The sequence below is a fragment of the Patiria miniata genome, unplaced genomic scaffold (assembly GCF_015706575.1).
Source record: "Patiria miniata isolate m_02_andy unplaced genomic scaffold, ASM1570657v1 HiC_scaffold_7, whole genome shotgun sequence".
Taxonomy (NCBI): Eukaryota; Metazoa; Echinodermata; class Asteroidea; order Valvatida; family Asterinidae; genus Patiria; species Patiria miniata.
Window position 1 is genome coordinate 15,282,007 of NW_024037074.1, and position 17,030 is coordinate 15,299,036.

Sequence of the window (17,030 nt, forward strand, 5' to 3'; positions counted from 1 at the left end):
CATCAATAAGGAGAGTGCGTGTGACGAACGAATTATTCAAATCTTCCCAGAAATAAAATGTCAAGCATCTTCTTGTCTGCTTGCATTCGAAAACAGAGTTGCCCTTCTAACAAGTATTTAGGCTATAGGAACACGGGCCACAGACTTCACAAATATAGGAGATAGCATATGCGAATCTGTGTTTTCCGAACTGTGCATACAATTTTATTTGTACTCATGAGCTCATCATTTCATAAAATAAAATAAACAGAGAAGTTGTATGTCCAACTTAGTTTGATTGACTTGTAACTGAATTCGAGTTTTTCGTTTTGCGTAGTATTACATTGGTCCTTTCGAAAGTAAACAAGTATAATAATTATACGACATTCGTATGCATTATTATTTGTTCTACAATGTGTGCACATGTCCTCGGAATGATAGAAATGCGTTCGTGCCACATAAATAATATAACATTTAAACTTTGGATTCGTTACCTTTTATGCACCATCCTTATGGGAATGGTTCTGCCTCAGTTGTTTTTCATAATCTTTTTTTTTCAATATTAACCCCCAAAAAGCTTAAGTTATATATGATACACAAATGCACAACGCCTTTAAACAGGCGGTTTTATCATTTCAAACTTTAAACACCAAAATAATATTTACATATCTGGTCTTAAAAATGCTTCAAAATATTCTGCGATTTCAGATTAATTTGGCCCCGGTTAACGGTAGCAGCACGCCCTCCACTGCCCAAAAACCCGCGTTTGTAATTACTCACCATGTGGTATATACACTGAACCAATCGTACAATGAAAAATACAATGAAGTTTGATTTAAGTCGGTATTTTGTATGTGAGTTGAGTTTACAGACTACTATTTCAACTTTCTTTTCAAGTAAAAACCACGTCTAATTTTTTTTTTAAGTTTTACTTTTCATTTAATACTCCATCCCTTTTCAATACGTGTGCGTTTCTTTGGAGAACACTAGATCTACCATTCAGCTGCCCACGCAATTTATTCCCACACATCCCGCTCCTAAACTAAACCATCCCAAACACAACGAAACGCTTTCTGCAACATTTTCTCACGCACAGCAGTATCCAATAATCAAGACAGAATATTCAGTAGGACGGGCTTAGAACGTTCACCAGCGTTTGAAGACAACAAAACAACTTGTAACATTTATGCATTATCGATCACATAATTAAATTGTATGAGGGGAGCGTTCCACTCGCTCAAACGTTCCAACGTTCGCGTACTCTCTGTCAATATAATTATATCTAACATAAAACGTTTTCGGCCGTTGGCAACGTTTGCGTAATAAGTGGAACGCATTCAGTGAGTGAAGCAATTATTTAGTTTCATTCTTTGTATAGGATAAAAACGCGATCAGTGTGATACTTAATGCAAATGAGTCGTCCTTGCATTGACTACATCAATCCCCGTAAACATGTTTTTGGTCCAGTGATTGTTGTTGTTAGATACATAATGCGCATCTAATTTCGAGTTTTGGTCACTTTTTCTCCAACCGTTTGCTATTTCGTTCAAAGAAGCGTTAACATAGCATCACATTGCATTTCGATACACACAGCAAGAGGATTTTCTGAGCTGCCATTTAGAAACTTAAATATAATAAGTAGAAAACAAACAACCAGATGACGAATAATTGAATAATAATGTTAAAAGTGCCACTGTTTTACCATGCATTTCATTTGGTCCATATTGTGTATACCTAGACGTGAATCTTTCGGGTATCACTTCATATTAAGTTTGATACAGTCGAGAACCATGGTGGACCAGTATGGAGAAATTGCATGTTGTTGTTTTGAAGTTGTAGCATTTGATCAGCTACCATTACTGCATTCAATTCAATAACGGAATAGTGTACTTTTTCCGATTATGATAATATAGTAGTTCTTCGTTTGGAGAATATTCCATTCTTTATGTGTGCTTGGTACACTTTAATTTCAAACGACGTAGAGGGCTTTGCACAACTGTGTAATGCTTTTTTTTTTTACATTGACTTATATACAACCATATAGAAGTTCATAATAGCTCTGAATTAAACTTTCATTGGACAACAGTTATGGCTCTGAAAATATCGTCTTGCCAATGAAAGAGCGCGTTATATATCAGTATACACTCAACTGTTACAACACTAATTACAATTGGTCCAGATTTCCGGACAGTGTCCACATTTGGTGAGCGGTTAATGCACCGGTTCCACCGGGTGGCAGTCAAGGCTCCGCTCAGCCGCGGAGGAATACCGATTCCTACCGCCGCCGCTGTTGCAGTTGTCACTGTCCTCTACGTTGTTATTAGCCCGCTCATCGGACGAGCTGTCTTGGATGTATCCCTCCGCCATCATGTCATCGTCCATGTCGTCGTCGTCCTCCTCGTCATAGTACTCTTCATCGTGGATCTCAAGCCCGTCCACGGACTCGTTTCCTCCGTGGACTTCCACCTTGGTGATGTGGTCTCCGTCTTCATGAGTTTTCTCCAGCGGGGCCGGTGCGTGATCTGGCCGGCCTTCGTCAGAGTTAGCCGCAGCCTCCTTCTCCCCCTCCACGCTCGGTGTCTCCTTTACCTTCTTGCCGCGTTTCCACTTCATTCGGCGGTTCTGGAACCAAATCTTCACCTGCAGGGATAACAAACAACTGAATCATCGACTGAAATTGGTGTCTCATTTTTATTTCGAGTAGATTATGAATACAAAAAGGGGTAAGGTCTTGATTGTATATCTAGCTTAAACCTCTACAGCAATTTCTCACTACATAGGTAGCCACTTATCACCAGAGGGCGCTCGTGGTTCAACAACACAAGTTTTGTCAACATAGAAACCGCCTTCTGGCAGATTTTCTTTTCAGAAACCAGCGGGCATTATGATCTAGCACGTCAAGTAATTAAATCTACTTGAAATGATACAAAACGTAACCTACTGTTAATTTTTTTTCGAGTGAATTTACAAGATGACAGGTCTGGTCATGCCCGGCCCTGGATGTCAAACAATAAATTCAGTCAAAGAAATCATTGATTGCCATCATTATACCCATACTTACTCCCGTCAGACATTTCACAGTGATCACCCGCGAAACATGTCATAAGTGAGCAACCCAACAATGCCCGAATTAACAAAAGGGATCGCGTTTCTAAGATGGTCAACTCCCGGGAGTCCTTTCAATCAAGTTGGCTTTGCCATCCAAGAAAGGAAGACCTTTTCTTGATAATAATACAATGACGTCAAGAGCGCGTCAGCAGGCAGGTCGTGTTACCTGAGTCTCCGTGAGCATGAGGGACGTCGCCACCTCGAATCGCTTGGGCCGGGACAGGTACTTGTTTTTCTTGAACTGTTGCTCCAACTCGAGGAGTTGTTGGCTGGTGAAGGCGGTCCTGGGCCGCCTGGTCTTACCCAGGATCGTCGGGTGCTGGTGACCTGTAGATGAAGACGCACACAAATAAGGAATCGAATTAACAGTGAGCAAATTATAGTCATGAAGGTGAAGTGATGTTATTTTTAGGGCGCTATACTCTTCTAAGGTAGATAGTCGCCTTAGTTTGACAGCATACTTTGTAGTGACTCACTCACAGTATGTACCGTAGCGTCGTTGCCTTAAAATGCATCCATTGAGCCACATGCAAGAATATTGGCAAAACAACCATGTCCATATGAATGCTCTTACTCTGAAAAGTAGCACAACTATCGCAAAGAAACTCTCCCTTGCCTAAAAGAATAAAGGCACGGGACATATTTCTTCTTTTATTTAAAGTCTTCTTACTCAGACCACGTACTGAGATCTTGGTCTAACTTCGTCAGTGAGGTTTAAGCGTATCAGCTTGGTTTACTAAATTGAAGTTGACACCCATAATCACAGGTAATACACCTGCAATTTTCGCCGACGGCCAATCAGACAATGGTTGACTTAAATTGTATTAGGCAGGTTTACTGCTCGGCAAATTACGGCTTGTGGTTGGTACATGTCTAAAGCCAATACAATAACACTAACTTGCAATCTCGCGTCAAAATCGTGATTACTCTTGGCGTTTCTACCACCGCTATCCTGTTTTTACGAAGAAAACATTCGTAAAAAGGCCTATCAGCAGAGAGAGCCATGTCATTTAAATAGGCGTACCACCACTTTTTTTTTACAATTTGGTATAAAGGCAATCACCCTTGTGTTAGGAAAGGTGTCATACATTTTGGTGTTTACAAGTTTTCTTAATTTCATTTGTATGAAAGATCCTTTAGTTATACATCTTTCTTAATTTAACTTCTTGGCAAGTGTTCAACATCCTGACAAGACGTGATGGATCGGTTTAGCATAGACAGTCACAGTTCAGGAGGCCAATTAAGCTTACGATTTCCTAATCCAGTGGCGAAACCCCGCCTGTTCGCTTTGGCCTTAATACAGGCTGCAAGGCCAGACAAATGTTGTTATTAGACCTGATGCGAGTCCGTGTTATCACCGTGACATCCACACCTAATTACTTGATTAAATCAACGTCCTTGTTGTCAACTTATCGCAATGATAACATAAATGCTCATCCCCAGTATATACGATTTCTTTTCTTCTGCTTTTTTTCACGAGCGGGACGTGCGCCGTGATGATGACAGACCTTCATTAGGAAAATTGGCCCGGACTGAGCCGAGTTGGTGCGGGTGATGATATATGGTTTTATGAAGCCCGTGTAATATCTCTCGGTCTTTAGACAGATGAGGCTTGTGGGGGGACTGGGGTCTAGTATAGGGTCGACCTGATTTATTATTACCTTAATGCGTTATGTATAATTGTTTGCTTAAAGATGCAGTGGGCTTTCAAGTCTTCGGGCGATGGGCCAGCAATCTTGTGGTATAAATTCATTCCCGAATCAATCAGGTTTGTCCGTGTTAACAGCCGAGCGTGGATCGCACAAAAGCCGAGTTTTGAAATGAAGAACATGAGGAACGGGAAAAAAAAGGAGAATGGACAAAAATCGAGGGCAGCTTGGTTGAAGTCATTAGCTGACGATGAATTGCGCGTCAGGCACGTGGAATTGTGACAATTACCCCCTCCTTTTCTCCGTAGAGAAGTAAGAAGTCATGGACAAGGGCCACGCTGGCCGTCACAGTGCAAAGGGTTTTATTCTCCCTCCCACGAATACCAACACTAAGGAGCGCGGCCAATGCACGTCATCTGCCAACCCGTCCTCCGTGTTTTTGTTCTTCGGTTCTCCCCCGTTTCAATTGCTCCATTGTGGGGTGGCATCAAGCCCAGCGTAACGTAACTCCTCTCCGATACAGCGACTACAGAAAAGCCTCACAATCACCGATCCTTATTAAAACATCCGCACCATCGATCCCTTAGAAATCCTCAAGTGAAACTCGCTGTGCTTTTTTCCCCACTGCTTCCCGATAATGAATCGTTTGGCCTGAAAAAGAAGGCACCTCGTATTGAATTAGGAGACAGTTAGAGCTCTGTGTGTGTTTTTCATTCGAATGCGATCCGACTTTATTGCCACTATTAGCGTGAGTCCCTGTAGATTTCAGGAGCAAGCACATTCAAGTCTAATAATCTAATACCTCCTTTCAGAACGAGTAATAAATTTCCCCTGCCGCTAGCTCAGCTATGGGAAACAGCGCTCCATTATTACCACGCGGATTAGGTTATCACTTATTATAATGTCTTCTAAATCTTCGCCAATATTTTTTTCAAAATCGGTTTATATAAATTTGAAGCTCATTCCTGTATTTTGTTGAAACGAAGATTACAACATAGATTATAAGGTTCAGCCAATCTTTAAGTATGTTATATCCGTCGTTGTTTGCGTTCAAGCATGTGATAACCTAATTCAAATTTCACCTGGGAAAAAAAACAGACAAAAACACAACAAAACGGATAAAAAGTTGTGCGACAGAACTCGAGCCCACGACCTCTTGCAATTAAGTTTTCCTTGTAAAATCAATCAATTGAACTCACTTATGGGGATCCTTATTATCTTTGTAAATGTGAACCCTTGCAGTAAACAATGTATGTAAATGAATAGTGGAGGCTGTATATCAATACTATTACATTTTGAATTTCATACAATCAGCCCATGATTCTCTTATCATTGTGCAATACCAAAGTTCAGCAAAGTTAGTAAATTAGTAAACACGTCTCTGTCTGTATATGTGGTAAATTACTTCTCTGACTTCATCCAAACATCTTCAAGAATCAGACAAGCACTTTGCGAGATATTCTAACCTTTTTGAAAACCAATCCGTTGCACTATTGCCTATTCCATGCCACGTAATGGAGTGATATGGCGCACCATTTGGTGAATTGCAACGAACGCTGTTCTAAATTGCACCTCCCTGTTCGTTTCATAACTTTCCATTAAGTTTTGGACGTAATTGCATATCTCATAAGTGGTGTGGCCTGTCATCATATTCAAATGTAAATTTATTTTATTGACTTAAAGACAGCGAGATCCGATGGCAATTTGTTATTTTTTCCCTGAGAGCCGAAATCTTGTCGTCCGCACGGTCTTGCTGACAGGCCCCCGGCAACATCTCTCCTTCTCCCCGCTGATCAGCCGGGAAGATGCGGCGGAGAACACACACTATCCCCGGTTAGAACTTTAAAGCCAAACAAAACACCGCCGCCAAACCATCATCCCAATTTATGGTGAATCAAGTTTGCAATAAACTGCATTAAGCGCTATCTGTAAGTGAAGTTTCTGCCCCCCTTGCGGCCCGGCGATATTAAATTTGTGTATTGCCCCAGCCCCCCACGGGCGGGTTGGCAGGTTCTCCGGTTACAGAAAAATAGATGTCATTTGATGGGATTTGAGAAGGGTAAGGGAAACCATGGAGGAGACAGCGTATTAGCGTCTCCGCTTAATAGATTTGTGGAGCTGTAATGCGGGCATTACCCGGGCGAAGGGGGCGCTGGGAGAATTCGTGACGCGCCGTTCCAGAGAGGGCACGTAGCATGGAATTTAATGAAACGTTCACCCGAGGCCAGTGGAATGACCCCGGATGAGTTGAAACTTACGAGTAAGGGATATGAAAAAGCTTTTTAATGAAATTTGTCAAGTCTTCTCGCATTCATGTCACTTTTTTCCCCGTCGATTCAATATGCCGGGAAAGTTTGGTGGCGATCCCATAATTCGCGTGTGGCTAAAGAGGGTGTGACAGTTACTCAGCGTTTTGGAGCAACATGTCCATTGGGAGTTGAGAGGATAAGACAAATACTACAATTAAGAACTATGATTTCTATGGCACAGATCACAGACGGCGGCCTCCGAAAAAAATGGAAATTTCAAATTACCAAAATGTTGGTTTCATTCGCGACTGAAAAACACTGTTAGTGTGAAAGTCAAGGTATGTTACTAAAAACAAAAGCGGAAGGCAGACTTTTCTGTTTCATCAGACTAAGACTGATAGTCAATCAGCAAGCACGGTAAACCAAAACACGACTGAATGTAGTCGAGTGAGCGTTTAACTCTCATGTATCTCTGTATGTTATCAGTCAGCACACAAACCTGCATATAGCTCATCGATTACCACGAGACCCTAATGAATCACATTGACATCATTAACCCCTGGTAAATGGATACCGTCAAGCCACGGCAATTATTATTGAGAACGATACACACGGAGTTCTCTGGCTTGGCTTGGCAAGCTCAAGCTTCTATTTCCCCCCACGAGTTGGCCAACCATCTCCAACAAGTCCGGCAGATTTCTCGCCAGTAATTATTATCTTCATTCGCCGGTGAATAAGAGCTCTGCGCGCTGCCATGCCCGGCTCCTATCCACTATAACGGCGGGTCACCCAAAACCAACAGCGTGGAATCTAATAAACGCGCTGCCTAATGTCATTTGATAGCTCGGGTCCGGGTTCTCCGCTTGCACCGGGGGAGGAAATCGCAGCGAATTTCGGAGGTTTTAATCTAACGAAATGATAGGTTGTCAAGCGCCGAATGCCCATAATAAATTGGTTCAACACGTTATAAGTGTCCATTGACTTCTCTTGGCTGGCTGGCTGGCTGGCTGGTCGGTTGATGGCTAGCCCGTGGCTCTGCAGACGGTATTTACTCGAGAGAGAGAAAAAAACACATCTTATTATCTGTATGATAAACCCTGCTAGTAACTTGAGTTCCCCAAGAGACCATATCTTGTCAAGTGTGCATATTATTCTCTCCTTTCTTTTGTTAAAAAAATCGTAAAATGAGTTAAAATTCATCCAGTCTGGTTTCTTCTAATGCCAAATAAAATGACGGCCTAAATTTTGCTTTAATTTGAATTGTGTGATCACCATCCGAATTATATTGATTGGGACCGAGTTAACATTGGTCACTGATTTAACAGTGACACTCTTTACGTGTTTGTATATTTAGTTAGCATTTCTACTGTGACATTGGATAGATTTTTTTTATGCATATCCCAACCCAGCGTTATGATGGCATTTGAAGACATGTCGAAACAGGCGTTAAATCAAATGTGCACGTACAACATGCATATTCGCAGTAAGATTGATATATGGTAACACCGGTTCATCATTCATCACTTTCGAAATTAACACAATTTCAGTCTTCCGTGGACATGCATCACACTTTATCTTACGAACACATGAGTGACATTGATAGAAATCGACACCCGTCACGCGCACAGTTTTGTAGTAAAAGAAATCATTCAAAAACGACCAACTATAATTTAAAAATGTAAGCATACCAATAAAAGCTTAATATTTCATCACGTGAACGGCACCGCTGTCTTTTGTAGCACATATAATTTAAAACAAATACATTCTTCCTTTATTGGTTTTTTTAATGAGACGAGTTTGATTGAGCTGATTTCATTTTAGTCCCAATTCTCTGACATCAACTAAACTAGAAAAAAAACACCACTTCAGATCTCCCAAGCATTAATCCCACTTTCCACGTTCGTCATCACTTTTAGCCCTTTGAAATGTTTTCTGTCAGCCACCGGCCAAAGGCCCAAACTCTGGGGGATATAACAGATTTGACTAACCGTCCTGGGAAAAAAATAAATGCAGTAATTGGGAGATTTGTCCATGTCCGTTTACCGACCCTGATGTATTCCCAAGCCGATTCTGATGAGAATTACCATCTTACAGTAGCGAGCAACTACGCCAGGCTCCGCCCACCCGGTCAGCGTCGAACGTTGTCTTCGGCAAGTCGTTATTTCTTACTTGGGCACAATCCAATAATAATAATAATAGACTCATTTCGTTTAGGCGAAACTCTTCAAAATGTTAGATAACGAACCATATGTGATGTTAGATTTTTGCTTGTGTAAGTTTGTGCATGTTCCAAGCACTTTTTGTGGCATGTGTTGAAATCGTTATTTTTGAGAAATTCGTCTTTTTCATCACGACACGCGATCGTAAAAGAAAAATTTCCAATCAAAGCGATAGATGAAACGTGAAATAAAGAGAAACAGAAGAAAAAAATAGGCTCTTGAAAAGGGGGCAACGATCGTTTGGAGAGGAAGAGAGGAGCGGGAGTAACCAAATTATGGATTATTGTAATCGAGGAAAAGACGGAGCTGTCTCCTGCAGAGGAGAAATCTAGGGCAACGTGAAATTAATTTTCGCCGCCTAAACTTGACAGAGGGTCTTCTGCCGAGTGGAGTAGCGTGGCATCCCGGACGATATCACCACTGACGTTTGTGAGAGTCCCTAATTGCGTTAGAGGGGGTTTGATGGGGGTCTAGGACGGGCGCTGGCCTCCTCCAGATCCAGAGAAGGTAAAGCGGATTATGCCTGCTGTGACCGCACCGAGCCGAGCTAGAGATGACGCCCCACCAGAACCCCGGTCATTTTCCCGCCTAATTGAGCGCTTAAGAGGCCGGGATATATCGAGGTCTTGATATTTATCAAGGCTTGAGTGCAGCATGCTCGCTCATTGGGCATCATCATCGTCATGCACACGCGATGCGCGGTAGGAGACAGGCAAGCTATCCAACCCGTTCAATAATTGATGACATGGACACTGCTTTAATACAGGTCAGGCGGAGGATTTCTAGTCACTTTAAACCACGTTCGTGTCAATCTCAGATAGCTCAGCAAAAATCACATCACAGGTCTAAGAGCGCGGAGAAACGTAAGGCCTTTTAATTCATGTCGACGAAGTACACCTCCGAGATCAAGATAGTTTCCATTTCAAATGTAACTTTTAGCCAAGATCATTCAATTAAGACTGTTTTTATTTCTAAAATTTCAGAGTGAGTATATCTTTCGGTTTGATCTTATTAAGGTATCTTCTCTTCTTGTGAACCGCTAAGATGTTATTGGTAAGCAGAAACATTGATGTGGTGATTTCTATTCCGATTCCTCCTCGCATTATGTGGGCACTTAGATATCGCGTTTGTGGGCGTAACGTTGAAAAAAAAGTCGGTCAGCGTCTTCAAATCTGAACAATATTTTGTGAATTGCGGACTTGTTCTCAAACCGAAACGGATGCGTTCCCTTTCCTGCAGCCCACGGGTTCCCAAACCGCAAACGTCCGAACGTCAGCAAGGGCCCACGGGAATGAGATTTGTCGTCTTTTAATAATCAAGAAGTGAGAAAAGAGGTAGGGATGTCCAAAATAAGCATCTACAAGACGTTTCATAGTTTCGCTCTTGCAAAAGTTGTAGGAAATATACACTAACAGTAAGTCTGCTTTGTTGACACGATTCAACCGGAATAATTGTTTTATGGATTGTGAGGAGAAAGAAAAAAAGCAGTATGTGAAGAGGAAGACTATGCAAGCAGTAGGTGTAATTTACCCTACTCGATGCCGAGAAAGTATGGAAGAAAAAACAAGTGATCTCAAAAAGTAATCAGAAAAATATAAACTACAAGAAAATAATTTCCTTAGGTGCTTGTTCTTCAAACAAAAGACTCGTCTTGACAATAAGTTCATCACTTTTGGCCAATAGTTAAAGAACACGATCACAATAACGAGACAATTGGAAAGAGTTCGTAGAACATTAAAAGTAGCTTCAACCCACTCTAGAATTGTATGCCATCTAAACATCGTATAATGGCAAGACCTCGCCTATGAGGCTCCGATAGAAAGCTACTCTTAAAGACAACAGTCAAAATGTTATTTCTGAAAAAAGGTGAGTTTGATGTTTTCCGCGTCAATTGCCAGACGCAAATTTAGCACGCTCGCCCGGCGAACAATAATGGTTTTGCAAACAATGCGTTTACCGCCATGCGATAGGAGTTTGTTTCAAGCGGTCACGTACCATGAACAAGAAAGAAATCATAGCGAGGAGGGAACAACCGTGAATGGTTTGTCATTTTACTGAGCAAACCTGGAATATCGTCGGGAACCAACACCTTTACTCTGCTCCATGCAATAAAGTTGTGAGTCGAGATGTCTTTCAAATTGAATTGGAGCGACTAGTTTTGCGTTATTTTGTTAGATCGAGGGGAAAGTTACAGATGTTAAGCAGTGAATAAAACGCAAACCCGATCAGTTCGGTCACTTCGCTCCATTCAAAAAAATCATGAAGCATCTTCCCGAGCCGATGTGGGCAACTCTTTCCAAGAAAACCAGAAATCAGGTCGTTTAAGTTCTTAATCATTCAATGTTCAGTCCTCCACGCAACTCCTCTAAGACTGCGCCTAACTTACTCTTCGTAGTCTTTCGCACTCAGCTTATTGAATGTAATAGACCTAAGACACAATGACGTCACGCTTTGTTTACATGTGCGCTTTCCAATGGAATCCAGGTGGCTTTGGGGACGATTCCTCACCTGGCTCCCATAGGAGAGTGCACATGTAAACAAAACGTGACGTCATTATGTATTAAGTCCATTAGGTGTATTTTTTTTTTATTCAAATGAAATCTGAGAGAAATCCCTCTTTAATATCACAAAAGTAGCAAATGTTCAGCGCACGGCAGCAACTGCTTTTAAGTGGATTATTTGTTTAGTGTAAATCCGAGGATTCATGATCATTTCAGTTTTCCTTAGCACAGCAAATTAGTTTCGGCTTATGCCTTTGCCTGCATCACATCGTTCGGTTCCAACTCATGTGTATTATATCATGCCGAATAGTGATAAATTGTTATGGCAATACTAATTTATGAAACAATCCGATAACACTTCATGCGAGCTCTACTAATGATACCACTTAGATACAGGTTAGAGGATTTAATGGCCATTTTACCCGATGTTATATATTAATTAATACGCAATCCACAGAGTAGATGGAGTGCACTTGTCACGGTACTCATGCACCGCTCAAAGTGCAGACATAGTTCAGGCCCGGCTGCCTGATAGCACCGCCTGACTTCCAATTTTTTGACTGCAAGAAGTGCGACAATATTGCACTTTTTTTTCTTTAATGACAACAAAATAATGACTCACTGCCCCGTGTGGTGCTCTTCAATGACGAAAATTTTGGACAATAACTGTGTTTACCAGCGAGTCTCTTTTTTTTAATGGGTTTTGATATAAACCTTGGTAACAATGAAATCACATCATTATCACTAGTTAACCCAGGCTGTACTTTCCCCTTCCTTTTGCCGGCGTCACGTCATGTACGTGTCACCTCTAAACACTCCATGCATAAAAACCGCTGGGGTCTTCTCTGATAATAAACGTGTGCGGTGTGTAATGAATTTAATAGATATAAAGCAAAGATGATGATAAGTGAAGTAAGAAAATAAAAGGAAGATGGGGGCAAACGCCGACGTGGGAATGGGATTGTTTGCCCAATTTCCACCGTCAGAGTCCACGGCATAGGGAGAAACAATTGAACAAGTCCAATCTATCCTCCATTAAATTTCATTTGCGGCAGTGATTTGACAGATCCTCCGCCGAGGCACGTCCCCCTTGGGTCTTCATGATGTGGGTACATTTAGGCAGACATCAGCGGAGCGTCCCTGCTTCGCCCAGGCCCGCACTGACTGTTAAAACTCGCCGATCTTTGATGTCGAGCACGCTCGCTTGCGTGCCCGGCCGCGCTAATGTTTTCTTTGCGCCGGGGCACGGTACTTTACCAGAGAAGAGGGCGAGGGAAAGGCAAACGAAATTAAGGGATGATAATGGCGCGAAATAGCGCCCGGATAACCATCAAGCGGTCAAGAGTAAATTTGTCAAAGCAACATTCGGCTCTGATTCAATTACTGTCTGTCTGTGTAGCGTGAATGAAAGGTTTGGATTAAGGTTTTTTATATAAGAAATTTGCTCCCTTGTGTATGTAACATCATACGCGACCCCCATAAAGCCATAATAGTTTCCATTTTCAAATTCATTTCCAAGTTAAATCGAGTGAACGTAAAAGGCTGGCTATGTCTATGGTCAATTTAGTTGACTGATGATGGGTTGTTATCAGTCCATAAGTGTCCACTAGATTGTCGAAAATTAATACAAGTTATTCGCAATTGAGAACATCTTTTGCTTTTAATAAAATGGGTTTGTCACATCGAATATAATGTTTAAAACAATCACCACCGAAGGCAACAAAATCTGGCTGGCATATCCAGAAGCTTGATTAATCATTGACACCGCTACATTCGTCTTCCTTTTAAATGATGTTGTCTCTTGCAACAATTGTTTATATTGAGTTCGGATGAGCAGCGCACGAGTCAACAGTCGTATATTCTTTCCTGAGGCCACGGGGACATTTAACAAATGATCGGAACTCAACCATTATTCTGCTGCAAAATTGCCGGCAATTGCCGTAGATAATTGTCTGAGAGTTGAAACCCATCAATTAAGTGTCTTTCCTATGTGAAGACCCTACGTCGCTACTTCTCATCAGCTCGCCTTTTCCTGAGCTTCAAGGAAGCAGCGAGACACTCTATACACCATGGAAGCGGTGGGCCGTTCAGCCCCCTCAAACAAACAAAAAACAGATACAGCAGAGGACAAACAATTGCCGCCTGAAATCAGCGGGTTCCGTTTCATGGCATACCGAGTGAGCGGAGGTAAACCGCGCAGAACTGACGGACGCAACGGGGGCTATGCAGCGCACGACCGGGCGAACCGCGCGCGGTAACCGCCTCAGCAGCCCGCGGACCCCGGGAAAATCAACGGAACCGGATGCGGGCAAGGCACTCCGCGTCTGTTTGATTATCCTCTTATAACGGGGACTGATTAAAACCATTGGCGAATCAATTAAGGGACATCTTTCTCGGCTGTCAGTTCGGGAGATGGATGGCAACCGATTTAGGATGGATGATTTTTGAGAGAAGCCAGTAACGATTGTACCCATTGCGCGAGAATAATTCAAGCTGGCATGATTTTTCAAATTAGTCTGATTTAGTTTCAAATAGTCTACTTTACTGCTTTCCTGTAGATAAACACTGCTTGGATGACTGATTTACCCATACAGGTGCTAGACGTTCATTTCCGTTTTTCATTTCGAAGCTGCTGGCGCAATAGCTGAACTGAAGACTTAAATCAAAGTACACATTAAAATAGTGTCTTCTGTACAAGAACACCAAACTCATTTATTTTGCACGTGCGTTATTACATGTTTAATAGTTACCGGTCCCTTGTGAAAATAAGAAATTCCCCCAGGTACAGTCCTGACCCTCCAGATCTCACAGAATGATCCTAAGACGAACATTTTAAGAAATGATGCTGGACTACACATCACAAGCAAAAGGATCATCCTCACAGCCGTATGACACCAATGATCTAAAAGAGATGTCTTTATGGGCAAATTTAAGAGCCGGAAGCCACGCTCTATATTGGCTTAGGTGCGGTAAGATCCCCCTAGATTCCAAGGCGACATAAAGACAGAGGAAAAGGTGTATGCTGTAGGGGACTAAGATTCACCATACCCCAAGGAAAGGGATCGTTCTGGTGAACTAAGTATTTATCCCTGTCAAAGTCGGGAGATTTCTTTCCCCGATGGACCGAGCGTTTAAGCCGTGTATATACTTGTCATTGCTGATATCAAGCGGAGCCGCCTTGACCGGCCCGAGGGGGGAAGTTTGAGGAGCCCCGGACGCTCCCAGGAGACCCACATTAGCTGATTGGATCTCGTTGGGGGCTGAAAAATAAACCAATTGCATGGAGTGTATTACGGAACCGTTTAGGCCAAAATTAATCATAATCCGCGGACCAGTTAGCATTGGCTATATGACACCGCGTTGTATTTTTCTTTTTTTCACCCTTGGATTTTTTTCAAAATTAAGAGGAATTTTTGAGACGTTCCTTGTTTCATTCTGCTGCATGTTTCGATGGCAACCAAAGAGAGAAGAGATTGCAATGTCACGCAACGCAATCGATGTTGTGTGTCTGGTGAGGACATCAGCCATTCACAGTTCATTCCTCTTATCACGTGACTTCAAAAGTCACGTGATACACTGACAAAACCTTGTCTATTAATATCGGACTTTCATTCAACTTGGCGTAATTAATTATTCTCCAAAGTCTTTTTTACGGTGACAGATTTAAACTCTTGAGGGCGCGCTAGGGTCATTTGGTTACTGAAATCAAACAGCAGCTATTTCCAACCAGTTATTCGCAATCTAGTAATTACTTGCTCGGCATCAAGTGGACAATTATCGACATGGCAATAAAAAAATCCTTCACCTTGTCGGGACAGTCGTTTAAGTTGTATCTTTTGGCCCAGTGCCCCAGATCCGGGGGCGGATATTCCAGCTTGTGCGTCCTGAACGTCGTAGCGCGATCAGCCAACGCCTCACCGCCGCCATTGTTAATACTCTCCCTGTTTTGCATCGATCTGCTTGGCCTTGCCCCAGTCCCACTGAGCAGGGACGGTAGGTATATTAAAACATGGACATCGCAGGTAAACTCAACTCCCCGGTCCTTTGTCCCCGGAAATGTAATAAACACTTTGCTTAAAAAAGGAGACAAGAAAAACTGCTGCAAAGAAAGTGAATATTGTGGGCGTGGTTTGTGAAGGACGACGGGCGTTACTGGAGCATGATGTAATCTGCCACCAGTGGAGTGTTGCATCGCGGGATTCTAAGCAGCAAAGGAGGAATTTTGAAAGGACTTCCTCTTCGTTCCTTTCTTCTTCACAACCCCAGTTTTCTGTTCACAGTGGGTGACATTTACAGACGTGCCCCTGCCTAGCCATTCCCGCTTAAAATGCCCGGGACGTCCCCCTGATAGAAGCGGTGACGGTCACCCGGTGAAATGTCCATAAAGTCAGGCGAGGTAATCATTGGCGTTTAATCACACACCGCGGACTCCTTGAACGCCAGTCGCATTTCATAAATTGCAGTTTGCAACCCGTAATAATATTTGCTGAAATCTTTTTAATCTGCGCGAATCGGCAACCGATGGTGCCTGGTAGGGAGGATTTGTTTTAATTACTATTTTGCCGGCGCTTCGGCGGTACTATGCGGCAGTGCATATGCATATATGCACAGCACGAGTCTTGAGTCACAACCCTTTCTGTATGACCGCTGCCGTACGTGTATGTGAATAACACCGACCAGCACAATCCATACGCACGAACGTTACACCGAGATACCAACGGAAAATGAGAACAAACGATCAAATTAAAGGTTATAGACCATAACCTTAACAAATCGTATGACTGGAAAAAGCTACAAACTCATCAAATGCAAGATATTTGGCCGTGGCCGACTGTGCTGAGCCACCGCCTCGTAAAATAACGACACTAATGATGTTTGAGCGAACCAGTTATGGGGAGTGGATTCACGTAGGCTCCGAGGACATACCAGTCACGGCTAGCACCTAAATTCGCCGAAATATATTCCCGGACTTTATTCCCCCAAGCTTTTGATGCTTATCTCTTAACGAGGATACTATTCCATATTTTTATTGTGTCCATTTTCTGAGTAAGAGAAGTGAATCTTTACAATACCTAGAGTGCCTGGGAAAAAAATATGCCGAAATTTAGACAGAAGATGACCACTTGTCATTATAATTTTATGCAAGATAAATGCATCACTTGGATTGAACCGTTTTTGTAAAGTCAGGAAATCCACACAAAAAATTCTTAATAGTGATCAGAAGAAAATAACAGCCGGGCATGTAAATTCAACTGCGATTGTAACCGAAAGAGGGCGCTTTACCTTTAATGCACAATAAACAGTGTGCACAAAACGGAATTGTTA

General features: G+C 42.3%; 1 protein-coding gene across 1 annotated transcript; it reads right to left on the reverse strand.

Annotated features, from left to right (window-relative positions):
• Positions 1 to 177: 177 nt before the first annotated feature.
• Positions 178 to 16,021, reverse strand: LOC119744982 (motor neuron and pancreas homeobox protein 1-like). Its single transcript, XM_038221206.1, has 4 exons — positions 16,000 to 16,021; positions 14,854 to 14,965; positions 3,254 to 3,530; positions 178 to 2,619 (listed from the first exon to the last, which is right to left on the reverse strand). Exons 1-4 carry the CDS (start codon positions 16,019 to 16,021, stop codon positions 2,191 to 2,193), a joined length of 840 nt encoding a protein of 279 aa, XP_038077134.1. The 3' UTR covers positions 178 to 2,190.
• Between the last annotated feature and the right edge of the window lie 1,009 nt (positions 16,022 to 17,030).

What these genes read in the sequence shown, in the direction of transcription:
- LOC119744982 (XM_038221206.1), bottom strand. Translation starts at nt 16,021, where the DNA reads ATGGCTAGGCAGGGGCACGTCT. An exon ending in GGCTAGGCAGGGGCACGTCT is followed by an intron (nt 14,966 to 15,999) that starts GTAAATGTCACC and finishes TTTATTTTTCAG; the next exon opens with CCCCCAACGAGATCCAATCA. An exon ending in CTTGATATCAGCAATGACAA is followed by an intron (nt 3,531 to 14,853) that starts GTATATACACGG and finishes TGTCAAACTAAG; the next exon opens with GCGACTATCTACCTTAGAAG.